Source organism: Balaenoptera physalus (assembly GCF_965194825.1).
Source record: "Balaenoptera physalus genome assembly, chromosome: 4".
NCBI classification, from domain to species: Eukaryota; Metazoa; Chordata; class Mammalia; order Artiodactyla; family Balaenopteridae; genus Balaenoptera; species Balaenoptera physalus.
Window position 1 is genome coordinate 90,695,515 of NC_138891.1, and position 19,851 is coordinate 90,715,365.

Below are 19,851 nucleotides of genomic sequence, written 5' to 3' on the forward strand. Positions count from 1 at the left end.
ACTCCTCCCTTACCATAAATACAGAAACTCTTCAAAGTCCTAAATTCTATAAGTCATATTTTACTATAATTTGATTATAACACCCCACTGTTTAAAAGTTTTGAGGGGTTTCACATGACCCTCAAGATACAGTCTGAGCTCCTTACTTGGTTTATAAAGCCTTACATGATCTAGCTAATATTACCTTTAACATTTACCTCTAAAATTCATGAAAAAAGGACAGGATATTATTTTTTTTTGAAAAAAAATAACATTCATAACAACAAGAAAACTCTTGGTAGATGATAGCTGAAATAATCATTGAAATCAAAAATTCAATAGAAGGATAGAAACAAGGGTAATGTTGAAAATAATAACAATATGAAGGGACACTCCCCTGCTAGGGTGCCAGCAACTCTAGGAGTACAATCTCCCCCCCAACAGGGTGAATTCATCTAAGGAGACACATGAGGATAGGAGCAACTGGGGCAGGGCAGGCCTCTGGTGGTACTCACCTGGAACTCCTCAGTGCCAGATAAAGGGGTATAGGCCAGCCCTCTAAGTTTTCTTAAAGAAAAACTAATACAATGTTTGGGAAGTAGGACTTTTGGTGGGCTGACAGGCATAGGGACCACTTATAACAGATTAAGAACATGCTGGCCTAGAGTCAGAGCACGATCATGGAAGCATTCTGCTCTATTGGACATTAAACCTTTAGTTACTGGATTTTAACTTAAGAAGTATGGAGAGAGAGGGCTGGAGGAGAGTCCAGGGCATCTGGAATGGTGGCTGGTTACCCAACTATTTTTGAAGCAGCCACTATTTTCTAAGCAATATGGAAATATTTTAACATTATAAGAACTAATATGATAGCACTAGTGTATACTGGCTGAATATTAGCTCTATGCAAAAAAGATGAAGAAAATCTCCTAGAAAGTAGAACAAAAAGACAAAAAATTAGGAACTTCCCTGGTGGTCCAGTGGTTAAGACTCCATGCTCCCAATGCAGGGGGCCCTGGTTCGATCCCTGGTCTGGGAACTAGATCCCATATGTCGCAACTAAAGATCCCACATGCCGCGGAAGACCAGGCACAGCCAAATAAATTAATAAATATTTAAAACAGAAAAGACAAAAAATAAAAATTAGCAGAGAAATAAGAAAACCAGAAATTCAGTCCAGGATGTCAAGTATCTGAATAAAAGACATTTCAAAAAGAAAAGAGAAAATGAAGAAGAAATCATCAAATAAATAAAAAAAGAAAATGTCCCAGAACCAAAAAACGTAAGTTCAGAACACTAGGAATATACAGAATATCCTAAAAATTCCCAGAAAAAAAAAATAGGTTATAACAAAAGATTGATAATCAGAACATCAAATTTCTCAAAAATACTACTGTTGGAAGTTAGAAGATAACAGAAACACAATTTTAAAAACTGAAGGAAAATGATTTTCAACCTACAATTTTATGCCCAGGCAAGATATAAATAAAGTGTACAAAGGATAAATTATTTTGAGACTTGAAAGATCTCAAAAAATTTATCTCCCAAGCAAGTACCCTTTTCCAGGAAGCTGCTGGATGAGTTGCACCACCAAAACAAGGGATTATACCTAGAAAGAGGAAAACTTGAGATCCAAGAAATAGAGTATCTACAAAGGAAAGGGGTGAGGGTATTCCCAGGAATAGAGTAAAGGGAAGCCCTAAGGCCAATTTAATAAAAACTTACAACTATTAGTAGGATGGGGAAGTGAAGTGTGTTGTGTAGAAATACAACACAGTTAGATTTTCCTGACGCATTGTTCTACCCTCAGTGAGACAATTAAAGATTTTATGAATTCTCCCTCCTGTGTCTTGCCACAATATACCTAAAAATTATATAAAAACAAATGGAAGAAAACATAAATGGAGCAAACCTCTAGTGAGGTTATGTTAATAACTTTATTTTGTTTATAGATCTGTGGGGAATCCTCTTCTATCTTTCCAGAATAGGATTTGTCATTGCTACTCCCAAACATCTGTTTTCCAAGTTCCTGCCTTAAATTGAGGTGCAGAGTGAAACTTTACTGACTCCAAGTCTCATGGGTCAATTGTAATGTACTTAAAGTTTTTAATTCTCTTTGGACTTGATTAAAAGGTCCCAAGAAACTTGGGTCTGTAATTAAATTAAGCTTCTTTCAAAAAAAAAAAAAAAAAACAGGTAAATATCAAAGGAAAGTGCCTAGAGGGTTGGAAGAAGTTACCCATAGTCAGTAACTACAATTAGAGATGATGAACCACAGACCGTTAATGTTTAAGCCTTTTAATATTACTTGACAAACTGCATACATGTATTACTTTGCATAAAATAAAAATAAGAAAGTTTGGATAAGAAATAAAAATATTTTAGAAGGAGAAGGAAAAAAAAGAAAAACAACCGGGCTTCCCTGGGGGCGCAGTGGTTGAGAATCTGCCTGCCAATGCAGGGGACACGGGTTCGAGCCCTGGTCTGGGAAGATCCCACATGCCGCGGAGCAACTAGGCCCGTGAGCCACAACTACTGAGCCTGCGCGTCTGGAGCCTGTGCTCCGCAACAAGAGAGGTCGCGATAGTGAGAGGCCCACGCACCGCCATAAGAGTGGCCCCCGCTCGCCACAACTAGAGAAAGCCCTCGCACAGAAACGAAGACCCAACACAGCCAAAAATAAATAAATAAATAACAATAAAATAAAATAAAATAAAATAAAATAAAGAAAAACAACCAAGACCAGGTAGGGGCTGCTCCAGGTAAACACAGAAATTCAATATTTTTCAAAAATGTATAAAATTACTACTTTATTAGGTCAAAGTTAAAAGTCATATGATTATCCTGGCCAACACCAAAGACTGCCTGCTTATTCTATTGATTACTGAGAGAGGTACATTAAAATATTCCCTGTGACTGGGAAGTCTTCTATTTCTCCTTTTAGTTCTACCAGTTTTTGTCCCAGGTATTTTGAGGCTATATTATTAGGTATATACAAACTTTGAGTTGTTACAGCTTCCTAGAAAACTGAATTTTTTATTTTTATAAAACATCCCTCTTTATTTTGAGGAATGCACTTGGCCTTAAAGTCAGCTAAAATATAAGGATCCAGAAAGGTTTAAAGTAAAAGTTTGGAAGAAGACATGTCATTCAAACGCTAACCAAAAGAAGCCGAGTGTAGCTATTTTCATATTAAACAAATAAAAAGTGACCAACATGGCTTACCAGATGAGTAAAAATTACCCAAAAGGTAAAAAATATCCAGAGGGTGTGGGGAAATGGAAACTCTCAAAGGCTGTCTTAAGAATATAAACTGGTTACACACTTTCTGGGAGGAAATGTGGAAACGTACATGAATAACTGTACAAGTGTATAAACACTTCACAATTCCACCTTTAGAAATTTATACTAAGGAAATGATGTGAGAAATACAAAAAGATCACTTTCCATAATAGTGAAAAACTAGAATGTTTAGGATAAACTAAATCTTCAATAGCAGGGAATTGGTTAAGCAAATTAAAAGCACAGTTTAAGATGGACTATGAAAAAATTATACTATATAATAATCTACTTGCTGGGAAATTCACAATAATATATATTTTCATACTATAAACCAATGTGTATAACATCACACCAATTTACTAAAAATAAAAGGTAAAGAGTGTTTATACATGTGTGTATGGAAAGATATAAATGAAAATACTAACAATGGTTTCTCCATTTGAAGAAATATATGGATGAATTTTACTTTTATCTTTGGCATTTTTACATTTTTCAAGTTTTTTGATGTAAGCATTTAGTACTTTTAAAATTTAAATCAACAGCAAAATAATGGTAAATATAGTTAGAAAAAAGAAGTTAACTATTACATTTAGCTGTAGCCATGTGAAGTACTGAACTAGTACAGCTTTTAATCTTGTTATTTGGAAATGCTAACACATCCACCTCATTTCTCTCTGCTTGTTGAATCATACTAACATTCTACACTAGATAATGGAATCAAGGTTGTTTCTCATACAAAAAGCTAATGCCCAACAAAAGAATGTGTTTGCTATAGAATGACGTAGTTAACATAAACTGCAGTTTATCAAAGATGATTCTGATTAGCCACAGATGAAATGTTATTCTTAAATAATTTCTTACTTTAAAAGTTGTAGGTAAATCTTCATCTTCCATAGGATCTATGTCAAACCAGTGATCATCTGTATCTCCTGTTTCTTGTAAGCTTTTATGAAATTCTAGCAGTCCTGCATTATATCTGCAAGGCATTTTAAAATAGAGTTAGTTTGAACAGGACTCTGTAAGTAGACAGTTTACCAATTAGACAACAAGAGACCCTTTTTTTTTTTTTTGTGGTAAGTAGGATGGTGATAACCTCTGGCATGCTATAGAAATACAAACACTAGGACTCTCACCTGTGGTAGATTGGGATGAAATACAGGTGGAAGGGGAGACAATAGATTATGTAGTAGCTCAAGCCTGAACATTATGGGGGCCATGGTAATTAAAGGGACTGTAGAGTTGGTTGGCTTTTTTTTTACTGTCTTGGAAGCCTTGAAGAAAGAAAATGGCACAGGTCAGCCAACTATTGACTCCCGGACACAATGAAAGACAGAGGCCTCTGAGGGCACCATTTAAAGAGACCCTCATCTCCTACAGACATAAAGATAACCTGTGCTGAAAATCAGGCCCAGATTTAATCACAAAGTGGAACAAACTGCAAAAGAAACCAAATACACAGCCTCAACAGGACTACTACTATCAACTAAGGATACTCCATGAAAGTTAAAAGGCCGCTTTGGTAACGTTTCAAAAACCTTGACCAACTCTAAACATAAAGGCAGACCATGCTGAAAATGAGGCCCAGTATTTAATCACAAGAGTAGAACAACAGCAAAAACCAAAAGCATAGCCTCAACAGAACTATTGTACTATCAGGACTCTGGTAGGGAACAAGTAGATCATGCAAAAATATGATCTGAGGTACATGTCTCAAAAGATGATACACTTCCTTCTCAAAATCCTCTCATATCTGCTCATTGCCTACAGACAAAAAAATCTAGGATCAAGTATAAGCAAAGCCCAAGTGGGAAAACAGAGGAAGAAAAAGCTTATTCACCATAAGCATTGCAGAACTTGACTACTACGTACTAGCAGGAACATGTCTGGGAGTGGATCTTAAGAGTGCTGAACCAATGGTCAAATATATAGCTTGATAGGGAAATATATATTGATTTGGGGCAACTCTTCCATAATTCAGCATTTACTTTCCTAGCAAGGACACCCAAAGCCAGTCCTAACATGCTGCTGAGAAGGCTACTTGAAGCTTGGAAACCACAATGGCCTCTAGTAATTGAGGTGGAAATGTTGAAAATTTCTTGGCAGAGTATTAATGAAAGCTCAGGGAGGTAAAGATGTTAGAATGGACTTACTGCATAAGACAATAGAATCCATCACTAGACAGTGTTCCCTAGAAAGGCCCAGAAGACATTCCATCCATTAATGTAATAAGAAATACAGAGTGAGAAGGACATCAGTGTCTTTGAGCAGCTCAGTGGTGGCTGTTCTCTATAGGCCAGGGATGAAAGTAAATGATGCTGCCAGACAACTGGGCTTTCTAGTGTCAATGATTTGGGAAATTGATTTCTTTCCAATGCCCATCAATAAGGAAAATAAACAGTAGTTCACATATCTGAGGAAAGGACAGCAGTACAGATTCTCTGTCTTGTCTTAGAGCTATGTTAATTCTCTCCACAATATAGACTAAGGGGATTCTGATCATCCTGACATTCTGCAAAACATCACACTGGCCAACTACATTGATGACATCATGCTAACCAACAGGAAGTGGGACATCTTCTGGACACTAAAAACCAGGCATGCCAGAGGATAGAAGATCAACCTTACAAAGAATCAAGGAACTACCATATAAGTGATGCTTTTAGGGATTCAATGGTTGGGCCCAGCAGTAATCCTTCATAAGGATTTGCATAAGTAAATTTTGCCTAATTCACCCTTCAGATCCCAGCCAAACATTATTTCCTCAAGGAGACTTCTGATTCCCAGAAAGACATTGGGGTTCCAATAAAGACTAATTTTTCATTATATTTTCCTTCATAGCACTTTATCACATTTCATAATTGATTATTTATATAACTGATTATTTGATTAAGGTCTGTAACGTTCACTATACTGTCAGTTACATGAGGACAGGAACTATTCTATTTTGTAAACCATTTTATCCCCAACACCTAAAGCAGTCTCTAAAATATGATAAATGTTTAGCAAATAAAATGAACGAATGATGCTACAAATGGCTAAGGATCTACATATGGGAAGTGAACAGATGGTCCATAAACATTCTCCTGTACAATTTCACTAAGTGTGTAATACCCAATACCCCCAGACTCAGAATTTGGACCCTTTCAATGAGTTATAAGCTCATTTATAACTTAAATACCTATTCCAAGTGGTGATAGCATTAATAACTACAACCATTAATTATCTATTAAGAATACCATTTTTGTGTCCTGGGCACTGTTAATCACTTTATGAGGTGGGCACTATTATTAGTTCCAAAGATAAGGCTTAGTGACATTAAATTTCCTAGAGTCATATATTAGATAAGTGGTAAAAAATGTATTTGAACCCGGGCCTATCAGACTCCAAAGCCTATGTTCCTAATGCCTGTGCTATACCACCTTTTATTGCCATGGCCTGTTAAGTTTGATACTTAATATTCTCAAGTACATGAAAGAAATTATCTATAGAATCAGTGATGGAGAAAAGAATCAGTAGAGCACAAATGTCATGATCCCTGGTATATTGTACAAACTTTATTCCCATTACATAATGCTAAAAGTTGATAGGCAAGATCTACCCATTAATTAAAATCCTTACCTCTTCTGAGCACATCGAAGTAAACCACGTCCAAAATAAACTAAAGACATAAAATTTTCACAAATTTCATTTTCTTGGATCACCATCTTCATCACCAGAAATTTATTCTCAGCTTCTATACAATCCTGTAGCAACATAAAGCTAGGTTTGGCTGATGTAAAAGTCAGTTTTTTCGTTTTACAATAAACAGTTATTTCCCAAACTGGAGAAGTTAGGGCAGCTTTAGTATTGATCCAGTCATTTATTCATATCTCTAATACATCTCTGTATATAATCCCATAAATAATGTACTCAGTGCTTTAGTTATTTACAAAAGAACTAAAGATCTTTAACCAGTGTTTCAAAGTGAATATTAAAACAACAACAATCTTTATATCTAAAACTGACAAATATTACTAGCCAAAATAAGGGCTCTTCTGATGACTATGGGAACATAGTTCTTTATAATTCTTCCTAATTTTTCATTCTAATTGGAGCACAAATCTTCCTAGTTTTTCAAATAGGAAATAAGTGACTTTTTGACCACACATATAGTCTCTTTTGAGGAATGACCACCTTGATCATAAGCAATATAGGTTTAGAAGTAAACTACAGAATCAGTTCTAATAAATGTTTTAGTTATCATTATTAAAACAGGCACAGTAGCCCCGGTCTCCCTGGGAAAAAAAATGCTGCATGGCCTCATTTTAAAATATTCTCTAGCACATCACACTAAATAATTAGCATTATGTGAAATTATTTAAAGTGGAAATGTTTTCAGTTTGGTGCTTATAAATTCTACTTCACCTAATTAACAAGTCAGATTTATTTATTTATGAAACCAAGTAGAGAGTACAAATTTAGGAATACAAAAGGTAAAAGAGATATCAAGGCTGCAATTGAGAAATCATTAAAAATAAGAAAAAGAGTATTTAAATTTGTAAGGACCCTTAGAAATCACCTACTTACCTCCTCGATTTTTACTTTTGCACTTCACTTTATTTGATAAAGAATTTGAGGTAAAACTCATATTTTACAAAGAGGGTAAGATAAAGACCAGAGAGATTAAACTACACTAAAAAATGGATTAAAATTTATTATATAAGTGAAAGAAGCTAAACAATTTTCTGTTTTATATAAGTGATAAGTATTTCAAAGATAAATAAAATAAAGTTATAAGCTAACATTAAGTTTCCCCTACCAATATTTTTAGTTTCACAATATAGTCTCTAGCATAATTACTCTACATTTTCAATATATGACAGAAAAGTCACAGAGTGGTTTCAATTTTTAGAGAATGTCAAAAATCAACACTTTAATTTGTTAAAATGAAGTCAGTGTATGTGAAGAGATTTATAATGTGCAAATAACACATGCTACATACCTCTTTCTTTCCTCTTTCAGTGACTGCTACTCCATATAAAAATAGTAATGTCAAATAATAACCAATATTAATCTGATGTGCCTAAAAAGATAAAATATACTTTAGTTGATTATTTAGACTATGCTACTTTTTAGTGTAGAAAGCTTAATTAAATATCCTAGGCCTATTTAATAACTATTAAAAATAGTTAAAATTATCATTATATTGTCAATCATCTAATAATCACTACAGAGAATTCATTTTAGATGTATTTAATAGTTTGACCCAGAAGACAGTCAATAATCTCAAAATAAAACATTAGAGTTTGATCAAAGAAAATGAAAGCAAATGCCATCAAGATTTGTTATACTAAAACTTTCCAAAAAATTCTCTCTTTCTCTCATGATATTTTTGTATAGGAACACTTTAGATAATAACAAATACTACCATCCAGCTTAAAAAATACAATGATCTCTTAAATCAAAGTCTTCTATTGTCCACGTGTGTGTTTTGTTATAACAGTATGAACATAAAGCTTATCACTTATTTAATGAAAAATTAAAACACAAATATTTCCTTCATTTGAAAATGGTCTATGCCAAATTAGAGATGGAGACTAGATTAGGGGTTAGCGAGAGTGAGGAGGGTGAAGGGTGCATGTGACTATAAAGGGGTAGCATAAGAGATTTTCATGGTGATGAAATAGTTCTTTTATCCTGATTCCAGTAGTGGTTACAAACATATACACTTGTGATAAAATGGGACAGAACTATACACACCTGTGCATAAAAAACTTATCACAGCTGGCCTGAGAATGCTATCCTTAGAAAGGTCTGCTTGCAAGGCTGACCTTGGCTGGTATCTATAAATCTGGATTTCAAGAGTGTTCCCACTGTTCTCTGACAGGGGTGTCTCACTGTTCCTAGAATGTTTGTGCCAACTATGTGATTTATGCTGAACACCAGGAAGTTTCTCCTGGGAATCTGGAATTTTGATACATGTTAGGCAGAGGGTGTCTACACGACCAACCCCCAATAAAAATCTTGAGCACTGATTCTCTAATGGACTTCCCTGGGCAGAAATATCACACACACACACACACACACACACACACACACACACACACACACACACACACACACACACTGCTGCATTTTTGTTGCAAAGGAGGGAAAGAAGGAATGTACTCTGTGTAATCCCTCATGGAAGGGAGAAAACATAAGGAAGCCTGAAGATGGATTCCTCTAGACTCTGCCTATGTTATGTTTTGACCATTATAGTCTGGGTGTGTATCTTTACTATATAATTGTAATAAATCTCAGCATGAGTACAACTATATACTGAGTCTCATCAGTCCTTCTGAATATGGGGGTTGGAGGCCCCTGACACAACACCCACTGTACCAATGTCAACTTCCTGGTTTTGATAATATATTGTTATGTAGATGTAACTATTGAGGGAAACTGCCTGAAGGGTACACCAGGACCTCTCTGTACTTCTGTATTGTACAAAGTTGTATTTTTGCAACTTCTCTGCGTCTAAAATTATCTCAAAATAAAAAGTTAAATGTCTATGGAGAAAAATATTGTTCATTCTTTTCATAAGCTCTATACTGACAAAAAGTATAATGGCCAACAGTATATATTTATAACTGGCTGGGGTTAGGAGTTTAGCCTCAAACTAATTTCAGTGAAAATACACATGTATGTTTGTTATCAATGGGCCAAGTGAGTTTATAAACACAATCTCCCCCGTAACATCCAGTTGGTTTCCATCTTAAACTTCCTATCTCTGCAGAGGCTCTGAAGCCAACACTACATGGGTTTGTATCTTGACGCCACTACTTACTACTTGATGAATTAAGCAAATTATTTAACCTCCGTGCCCTAGTTTCTAATCTGTAAAATGGGAATAATGAGATGGGTTGCTTGTGAAGACTAAATAAGCTAATCCATACAAAGTGCTTAGAACAGTGTCTGCTTTATAGCAAGCACTAATAGGTGTGAACTATTATTTTGTAACTTTTAAAAAACTAGCTTCATTAATACTACAACAAAGTCCTTGGCTCATACAATTCTAAACAAAAAAGAGCATTTGAGAACAAGATAAGATGCAAAATTGTGGTAATGCTTTCATTAGATGTAGAATGTAAAGAATTTAAAGATGCAAATGGTACATTTCTAACCTAAAGGCCCTGCCCTTTCCTTCCTACCTTCCCCCCATTAACAGAGAGTATCCCAGGTACTGGAACTAAATGGATGTTACTGGCAGCTGTCCCCCACCCCCACCCTACTGCCACTTCCTAAAAGGTTGCCTCGCCTCTCCTCGGTGGCCTTGAGGAAGAGAGAGACACATTTGGATATAGCAGTAGGCTGCTCTGATTGTGACAATTCTGATTCTGCTCACAAGTGCCACCAACAGAGGAAACTTTTCCATTCTTAGTGTAAGACTCATCTTTGAAGTAATGCCTAAGTAGAGAAGGCTAAGCAATCAGCATCTGTTAATGCTGAGTTTATAGTGATTTATTTCACTGCTTAGCAACCTGGTCACTGGGAGAAATAGCAGGTCTGCAGCATCCCAGAAGTTCTTGGGATTACATGTTGATGCAAACTACTTTTCTTTGTTCCCTCTTTTGACTCCATCTAGAATTCCTTTACGGTGGTATATATACGTCTTAGAACCTGTCCTGAGAATCCTAAAAAAGGATGATTTTTCCATCTCTTTGTATACTATTATAATATGGGATGTGGTGTCTTAGGCTACTTTGTTTGATGCCTGGGTAGTCCATTCTTGAAGACAACTCTAATCCATCTTCTACATGTGTGCAAAACTTAGCTTATTTTACTGATCCAAATTATTCAAAAGGCTGATTTTTCCTTTTACGTCCTTACTATTGGTTCTTATTTTTGATGCAATGTTTACTTTTCCTCAGATTTTTCTCTATTTCTGAAGTATCATTTGACCTTGAACATATAAGTATGTCTTGTCAATTTTATCTGACATGATTACTCAATAATAGATGACAGAAGTTCCAATTTTTACAAATACAGAAATATCAGTAGAATTACATATAGAATGGATAAACAACAAGGTCCTACTGTATAGCACAAAGAACCATATTCAATATCCTGAGATAAACCATAATGGAAAAGAATATAAAAAAGAATGTATATATACATATAACTGAATCACTTTGCTGTATAGCAGAAATTAACACAAAATTGTAAATCAACTATACTTCAAATTAAAAAACAGAAATATCAGTAAAAAGAGGAGCTGATTATCAATTAGGGGGAAAGGAAGGAGTAGTTTTTAAAGTTCATGACTCTCCATTTCTAATTGGGAAAGCCCATTTTTACTAGTTCAAGTTTCTCAATTTAAGATGAACAGTTACGGTAGGAAAGGAAACTAGAATCAGCTCATTAAAGAGAAGCAGTCATAAGAAAGTACAAGACATGTGAAAGAAATCAATCTATGTGTACCTTTCTCTAGAGGTAAATGAGGAAAATACAAATTGTCCTACACCTTAAAATAAGCATACATTGACTGTTCTCTCATTGAAAAAATGTTGTCCAAGTCCATTATTTCAAACTTTCAAAAAGAAAACACTTACAGTATAATTAGTAGCTTGAATGTTCCTAAGTGCTGCTTCCAGTTGTGTTATTAAGAAACGTAAAGTCAAAGCAGGAACAATTTCCTCCCCATTTTGGCTGTTGGCTGCAACTTCTCTCTGTGGAAAATAATTTGGTTGAAAATTTCCTTAAGTTAGAGCAAATATCAACATTGATTTTTATTATACAAATAATACATGCTCATTGTAAAAAATTTGGAGAATAAAGATGATTTTTAAAAAAATCCACGACCTAGATAAAATTGTTCTCATATTTGTTTGTTTTTAAGTAGTTTGACAAGTCATCTTTGTAACTACTTCCTCAAGATACTAAAAAGCATTCCTATGCCTGCTGAAGGGTTGGCAATGTCCACTCCTACTTCAGAGGAAAGTCATAATCCCACTTCATTCTCATACCTTCTATTCTCTAACATAGCTAAAAATCTTCATTCCAGCCCTGAATCTCTGGTAAATAGGAATGCTGGCTTTAAAAATACCAACACCAAGGCAAACCATCTTATGCTGTCATCTAATTGGAACCAAGCTAATATATGATTTATTATGTACCATAGTTTATTTACATAGATGCAATGAAAGAAATTAACTATGTCTTATCTTTGTGTCCATTCCCCAATGCCTTGTACCCACAAATGCTTGGCTTAAATTACATTATTTGTTTAATGATGTATTATCTATGTGGGAAATTTAATCTACACTTTAACTTGGTTTCCAGTATACAGTACTTCCCTGTTTTTCTCCTAGCCTAACTAGATACTTTACTTCAGTCTCCATAACACTCTATTTAATGAACCTCTTCTCTATCAACACACATTCCCTAGATAAAGTAATCCACTGTCATCTTTTTAAATAGTGTCTACACACTGACAGTTTTCCAAATTTATTATTTCGAGCTCAGAACTATCACCTGAATTCCAGACTCATGTATCCAACCATATACTCAACAATATCTCTTGAATTTGAATAGATATATAAAACATAACACTGAAGTTCCACCTTTGCCAAACAGTTTAGGTAGTTTCAGAGCAATATTCTCAACGAGAACTAAAAAAGCTGGATAAAATACAAAAAAAAACTTTTTTTGTTTGGAAAGCTACCAAGGCACTGAAAATCTCTGGGGCCATCATGCAATAGAGGAGGAAGGCCCAGAAACAGCAGACTGACTTTTGGAGCCACTTTTCTCCTTGAGGCAATTGCTGTATTCAGTTATGGCTGAGAGGCTGAAATGCTAGGCAGAGCTTTCCACAAAGCTGCAGAGCTAGAGGGAAAATTGGAGTGTATGACCTATCAAGGAAGAGGGGCCCTGCTAAACACCTTATTCTTTTGGTTGGGACCCTGAAGAAATTTACCCTTAGAGTCAAAGTGTCTGTTTTGGTTCCAGTTGGAAGCAGACCCTAACACAAGGATTTGAATGCAAGTAGTTTATTTGAGAGGTGCAGAGAACAATGGTAGTGGAGTGGAGAAGGGCATCAGGGAAGAGAAAGCAGGCTTTAAATTAACAGGTGTGTTATTAAGCTAGTTACCCACAGTGGATGACTAAGGTTAATACAACAGAAAAACACTGAAAAATTCAAGCCTCAGTATTATCCAACTTAAGGGGAGAGAGAACTGGGATATTTATATAATAACTCCCAAGGTTTATTGACTGAGTGCTTTCTGAGGTAAGGGGGGAGTATTAATTCCTTGGGGTCTCTAAACTGCCATGAGAATTACAGCCTTCTGCAGTTCCAGAAAAAAAAAAAAAAAAGAAAGGCCTGAAGCATAGAGATGTAGATACTGAAAACTGGAAACTGTCCAGAGTATACTGAAATGATAAGAGTTCAAGGGGCCAAGGGGTATGGGCAGGGCACTGACAGTATCTGCTACAAAGGGTAAACCACAAATAGACTCTTCTTCATAGAACAGAAGTAAAGCTTGGAATCATCTCAGTCCCTAGTTGAATTAAGTGATCTGCAAGAAAAGCACAAATAAGCAAAAGATTCTGTCCTGTTTTTCTAGTTCTTCTCAAAAGAAGGCTGCTCTAAACCAACCCAGGCAGCCACTGCAAGTAGCAGAATTCTGTATTATCCTTTAGATGACTATGGAATTTAAAAATAATTTTATTGAGTTATAATTAACATATAATATTATATTTCAAGGTGTACAACATAGTGATTTGACATTTTTCTTATGACATCATCATGAAATGATCACTGCAATAAGACCAATTAACATCCATCATTATACGAACTTGTTATAATATTACTGATATGTTCCCTAGGTATATATTATATCCCCTTGACTTATTTATCTTATAGCTGTAGGTTTGCACCTCTTAATCCCCTTCAGACAAAACAGATAACTATGGAATTTGTACTGATGTTTTTACGTTCATTCATGATTTTGGTTCTTTTTGCCTTCTTTTTTTTTGAACATTCTTACCAGGCATTTATCAACTTTATTGGTCTTTTCAAAAAATCAAGTTTTGGTTTAACTGACCTTTTCTAGTTTGTTTTATTCTATTTCATTAGTTTTAGCTATCTTTATTCTTTTCTCGACTCTGTTTTTAATTTGCTGTTCTTTCCTTAGCCTCTTGAATTTTATGTTTAGATGACTGATATTCAACCTTGCTACTTTTTCTATTATATGCATTTCAAGCTATAAATAATCCTTGCAGCACAGCTTTTATCTAATAACACAGATTCTGATACATGTTTTTCATTCAGTTCCAAAATTTATCTAATGTCCAGTGTGCTTTCTTCTTTGATCGCTGGTTTAACTAGATTAGATGTATATATCTTAACTTAGGAACAATGGTTTTCTAGTTTATCTATCTGTAACTAATTTCTAAATTAATTGTACAGTTGTTAGAGAACATGCTCTGCATGTTTTGATGTTTTGAAATTTGATGAGATTTGCTTTGTGAACTAGTATACGGTCAATTTTTGTAAATGTTATATGCATTTAAAAAGAATATACATTTTGTCACTGTTACATATATATAAGTCAATTACATCAAGTTTGCTACAGCTCTACTAATTTTGTGTTCATGTTCTATTACTTATTAAGAGAGCTATGTTAAAATCTTCCACTGGGATTGCTGATTGGTCCACTTCCCCTTTAGTATTACCAACTTTTGTTATTACGCATAACATTTCTGAATGTATTTGGATCTACTACTGGAATTTCTCTTGTATTTTAATTTATTTATTTAATTTATTTATTTTTGGCTGTGTTGGGTCTTCGTTGCTGTGCGTGGGCTTTCTCTAGTTGTGGTGAGCGGGGGCTACTCTTCGTTGCGGTTCATGGGCTTCTAATTGCGGTGGCTTCTCTTGTTGAGGAGCATGGGCTCTAGGCATGCAGGCTTCTGTAGCTGCAGCACGCGGGCTCAGTAGTCATGGCTCATGGGCTCTAGAGCACAGGCTCAGTAGTTGTGGCGCACGGGCTTAGTTGCTCCGCAGCCTGTGGGATCTTCCCAGACCAGGGCTCAAACCCATGTCCCCTGCATTGGCAGGCGGATTCTTAACCACTGCTCCACCAGGGAAGTCCCCATAGTAAGTTTTAATATCAAAGTGGGCAAATTCCCAGCCCTTCTCTCCCACACTTCTCTTTCGTAATTTTCCTGGCTATTCTTCCCTTAATCTCCCTTTAGAACTAGCTTTTAATAACAAAAATAAAACAAACGAACAAAAAAAAACAACAAAAAAAAACCTTTTGTTATTTTTATTGGAATTATATGATATTTGTAAATTTTAATTTCAGGAAAATTGACTTCTCTATCACATTGTGTCTTCCTACATGTATTGCTTCCCATTCAGGTCTTCGTATCTTACCTTTAATAGAGTTTTAGAAATTTTTATTTATTGTTTTAATATAAAGTATTGATTTCTAAACTTAATGTAAAAAAATCAGTGTGTGGGGGTACTTGCTAAAATGCAGATTCCCAGACCTTCCTCCAGAGATTTTGATTCTTTAGGACTAGTATGGGGGTCAGATAGGCTCACGTAAGTGGCTTAGGAAAAACTTTGAGAAACACTAGTTTATATCTTGTATACTTCTTAAGTGTCTTCCTGGGTATTTTATCTTTTCTGTTACTATTAAAAATATTTTTCTTTCATTTTTACCTTCTAACTGGTATTGTTTATATATATAAAGCCTACTGATTTCTATTTCTTATTGTGGTTTCTGGGTGATTTCCAAAAGATAAGAGGGAAATAGTGGCATTATTCCATCAATTTCAAACCAGAATTCATACTTGTGGTAAATTACCTCACTTAAGATTATAGCTGTATATAAAGTCTTTGGATATTTTTAGAGTTTTTAAAATTTTTAATCATAATAGTATTAATTTGTTTCATGGTAATAATTAATGATATATTCTTTCACAGAAAAGGTAAATGTGGCCTTTTCAGGACACCTATGGCGTTCTGTCTCCGCCCCCCAATTAATTGTCACAAAGAAGAGAAGATCATTTTCTTTAACTTTGGGAAATTCCATTAATTTATAAACTGATACCCAACTTGTGTTGAAAGCTTCACAACTTATTATCTAGAAAAACTATTTCTAAGATACACATTGACAATATATTCTCTAAAATGTTTATCTCATTAAAAAATCCAGGTCTTATTATTTTTCTTTATACTTTACATTTTTGAAAAATCTGTCAGTATTTTACAAATTAGGAAAACTGAAAGCAGTTTCCTCTCCCAGAGTGGCATGTTGTGAGTTATTAGAATTAGAATAAACACTAGACCTTATAGTCAACAGCTTATAAGCTACTAACCCACATTCCTACCATTATCCTTGAAAGGCTAGCATCAGCTTTATTTAATTAATAAAAGTCTAGAGTCAAAGCTGAAACCAAAGCCCTTCACAAGATATAAGATGGAGATGTCAAGACCTTAGTGGCACTGTTATGGTAAAGAAAAGGAAAGAAAGAAAGGAAAGAAAGGAAGAAAGGAAGGAAGGAAGGAAGGAAGGGAAGGAGGGAGGGAGGGAGGGAAAAAAGAAAGAAAGAAAAGAAAAGAAAAGGAAGGAAAAGAAAAGAAAAAGGAAAAGAAAAGAGTCATTGTAAAATAATAGGAAATATATACATAATAAGAAATACATATATTGATCTGTCCCCAGTTCCTGCCAATATTTGGTCTTTGACTCTGGTTCCAGACACAGAGCTCCTAAAACCCTTGGAATTTTCTGGATGACAGGAGTGTCTTTTGTTCTAATGAGGTGACTCTTAGTGGGCTTCTGGATGGAGGCTTGGTCACCAGAAAGACCAAGCCATGATTAGAAGCTTGGAAATTTCAGCACCATACCCCAAAGAGGGAAGAGAGGCTGGAAACTGAATTAATAATTAATTATGCCTACATGATGAAATCTCCATAAAAATTCTAAAAGTATGGGCTTTGGAAAACTTCCAGTTTGCACATGCACATGCCAGGAGAGTGATGTACCCCAACTCCAAAAGAAGAGAAGCTCCTGCACTTGAGACCCTTCCTTGCCCTATGTATATCTTCCTGTGATTGTTCAGCTGTATCCTTTATCAATCATATCATTTATCATGTAATAAACTGGTCAACGTGTTTCCCTGAGTTCCGTGAGCTGTTCTGGCAAATTATTGCACTCATGAGGGGTCATGGGAACCCCAATGTATAGCCAATCAGTCAGAAGTACTGGGGCAACCTAGGACTGGTGATTGGCATCTGAAGTGGGAGCAGTCTTGGACTGGGCCCTTAACATGTGGAATTAGATGCTAACTCCACATAGACAGTGTCAGGATTGAATTGATTTGTAGGACACCCAGCTAACGTTGGAGAATTGACTGCTGTGGGACTAAACCCCCACATCTAGTGTCAGAATGCTGTGAGTATGGCAGTAGTGTGAGAGTAAAGGAACACAGTGTATCATATACACAGACCTACACTTCTGCTCCAAATATCAAATTATGATCTTACCTGCATAGTTTGGAAGGAAAAATCTTCTTGTAAGAACTTCTTGATATGAGGAACCACACCTTTTGGTAGAGTATTAATTGCATTCAATAACTTCTTCACTTCTAATAGCAGGTTAACAGGGACAAGATCAGTAGGTATGTTCTTTTCCTGTTTGTCCTAGAAGACATTATTAAAAATTTACACAATTATACATGTTCTAATTTACTCTAATATTAAAACCAGCTAAAGTATTTCTTTTAAAATAAGTTCCTTTACATGCTATATGTAGATCACTCTGACAGACTGCAATAAGAATAAGACATTCTCTCTGCTCTCAAGGAACTTACAACATAGCTGAAAGTTTAAGACTAAAACTCAAGAAGCTTTAATCTAAGGAAGGCCATCATAAATGAATTTAAAAGTTATAAACAAAGCATAGATTCTAAGATGGGAATAATTATGTCTTTTTTTTATGGTGGTGGGATGGGAAACATGAATGATTTTAGGCTTAAATGTGAGTTAAGCCTTAAAAAATGGTTGCCCTTGAGAAAAACACAACATGTACTGAATTGGTCCATTTAAGGCATTAAAAAAAATGCTAAGTTTAAAATATTAAATAGATTATTCTACAAAATAATATGAAAACTATATCCAACGGTGCTTTTTACATTATGTGACTAATGCTTCAGCTACTAAACACAGCAATTTGAAAATGAATAGCTATAATACTTCAAATTATAAATAAATTAGTATAATATAATGATTCTACGTATAATCTCAATTCAATCAGAGCCGAATAAATAGTAATAATCTTGGGACTTCAGGAACTGATCCTACAGACTTAATTAAGCTGTAGTTAATGGTTAACTGATAGCTATATAGTCAAGTCTTGCTGGATTTTCTATTAACATTAATTGTGAGGAACGAATGCGCAATAGAAATGAATAAAGATCCTGAACAGATGGATGATGGCCTTCCTTCAAACCTTAACAAGATACCACAGTCCTTACACCCTGCTGAAACTTTGGGAATATGAATATGCAGCCACTGACCTCTGTATATGAGAATAGACAGGTTATTACTGCAGAGGCCATGTAGTCACTGAAAACGCAAAATAGTCACTGGTGTGTGGTGACCGTGACTGCCTGGTTTCTAACAGACCTGGAACTACCCAGGAAAGTAACTAGGAACCAATAAGGTCCACAGCAGGACTACTACTCTTCCTCTTCCTCCTCCTCTCCACTTCTGGTTTTGAGTCTTAAATTGAGATTCCTTCATTCCCAACAACACCCAACAAACACATCTTACATTTTATGGTACTTCATTATATTTACATCCAAAAATGTAGGAAATGTTAACAGTTTGCTAAATCCCAGTAAAGAGTATATGTGTTCATTGTACTAGTCTTGCAACTTTTCTGTAGGTTTGAAATTTTTCAAAAAGTTAAAAAAAAAAAAAAGTTTCTAAAAAATAACCAAACAAACCTTTATAAAGAATGACCATTGTCGCACTGTTGGTGGGAATGTAAATTGATACAGCCACTATGGAGAACAGTATGGAGTTTCCGTAGAAAACTAAAAATAGAACTACCATACAACCCAGCAATCCCACTACTGGGCATATACCCTGAGAAAACAATAATTCAAAGAGTCATGTACCAAAATGTTCATTGCAGCTCTATTTACAATAGCCAGGACATGGAAGCAACCTAAGTGTCCATCAACAGATGAATGGATAAAGAAGATGTGGCACATATATACAATGGAATATTACTCAGCCATAAAAATAAATGAAATTGAGTTATTTGTAGTGAGGTGGATGGACCTAGAGACTGTCATACAGAGTGAAGTAAGTCAGAAAGAGAGAAACAAATACTGTATGCTAACACATATATATGGAATCTAAAAAAAAAAAAAAAAAAGGTTCTGAAGACCCTAGGGGCAGGACAGGTATAAAGATGCAGACGTAGAGAATGGACTTGAGGACACGGGGAGGGGGAGGGGTAAGCTGGGACGAAGTGAGATAGTGGCATGGACACATATACACTACCAAATGTAAAACAGATAGCTAGTGGGAAGAAGCTGCATAGCACA

General features: G+C 35.2%; 1 protein-coding gene across 10 annotated transcripts in view; it reads right to left on the reverse strand.

Moving 5' to 3' along the window:
* Positions 1-19,851, reverse strand: part of DZIP3 (DAZ interacting zinc finger protein 3) — a 115,330-nt gene that overhangs the window by 77,397 nt on the left and 18,082 nt on the right. For all 10 annotated transcript variants that reach the window (XR_014263074.1, XM_082460307.1, XM_082460314.1 and 7 more), the window contains 5 exons: positions 17,780-17,935; positions 11,835-11,951; positions 8,243-8,323; positions 6,880-7,004; positions 4,123-4,237 (listed from right to left, as the gene is read on the reverse strand). Coding sequence is in view for 9 of the 10 variants with exons in the window: in XM_082460307.1 (XP_082316433.1) it covers positions 4,123-4,237; positions 6,880-7,004; positions 8,243-8,323; positions 11,835-11,951; positions 17,780-17,935 (594 nt within the window). In the remaining variant the exon portion in view is untranslated. The remainder of the gene's footprint in view (positions 1-4,122; positions 4,238-6,879; positions 7,005-8,242; positions 8,324-11,834; positions 11,952-17,779; positions 17,936-19,851) is intronic.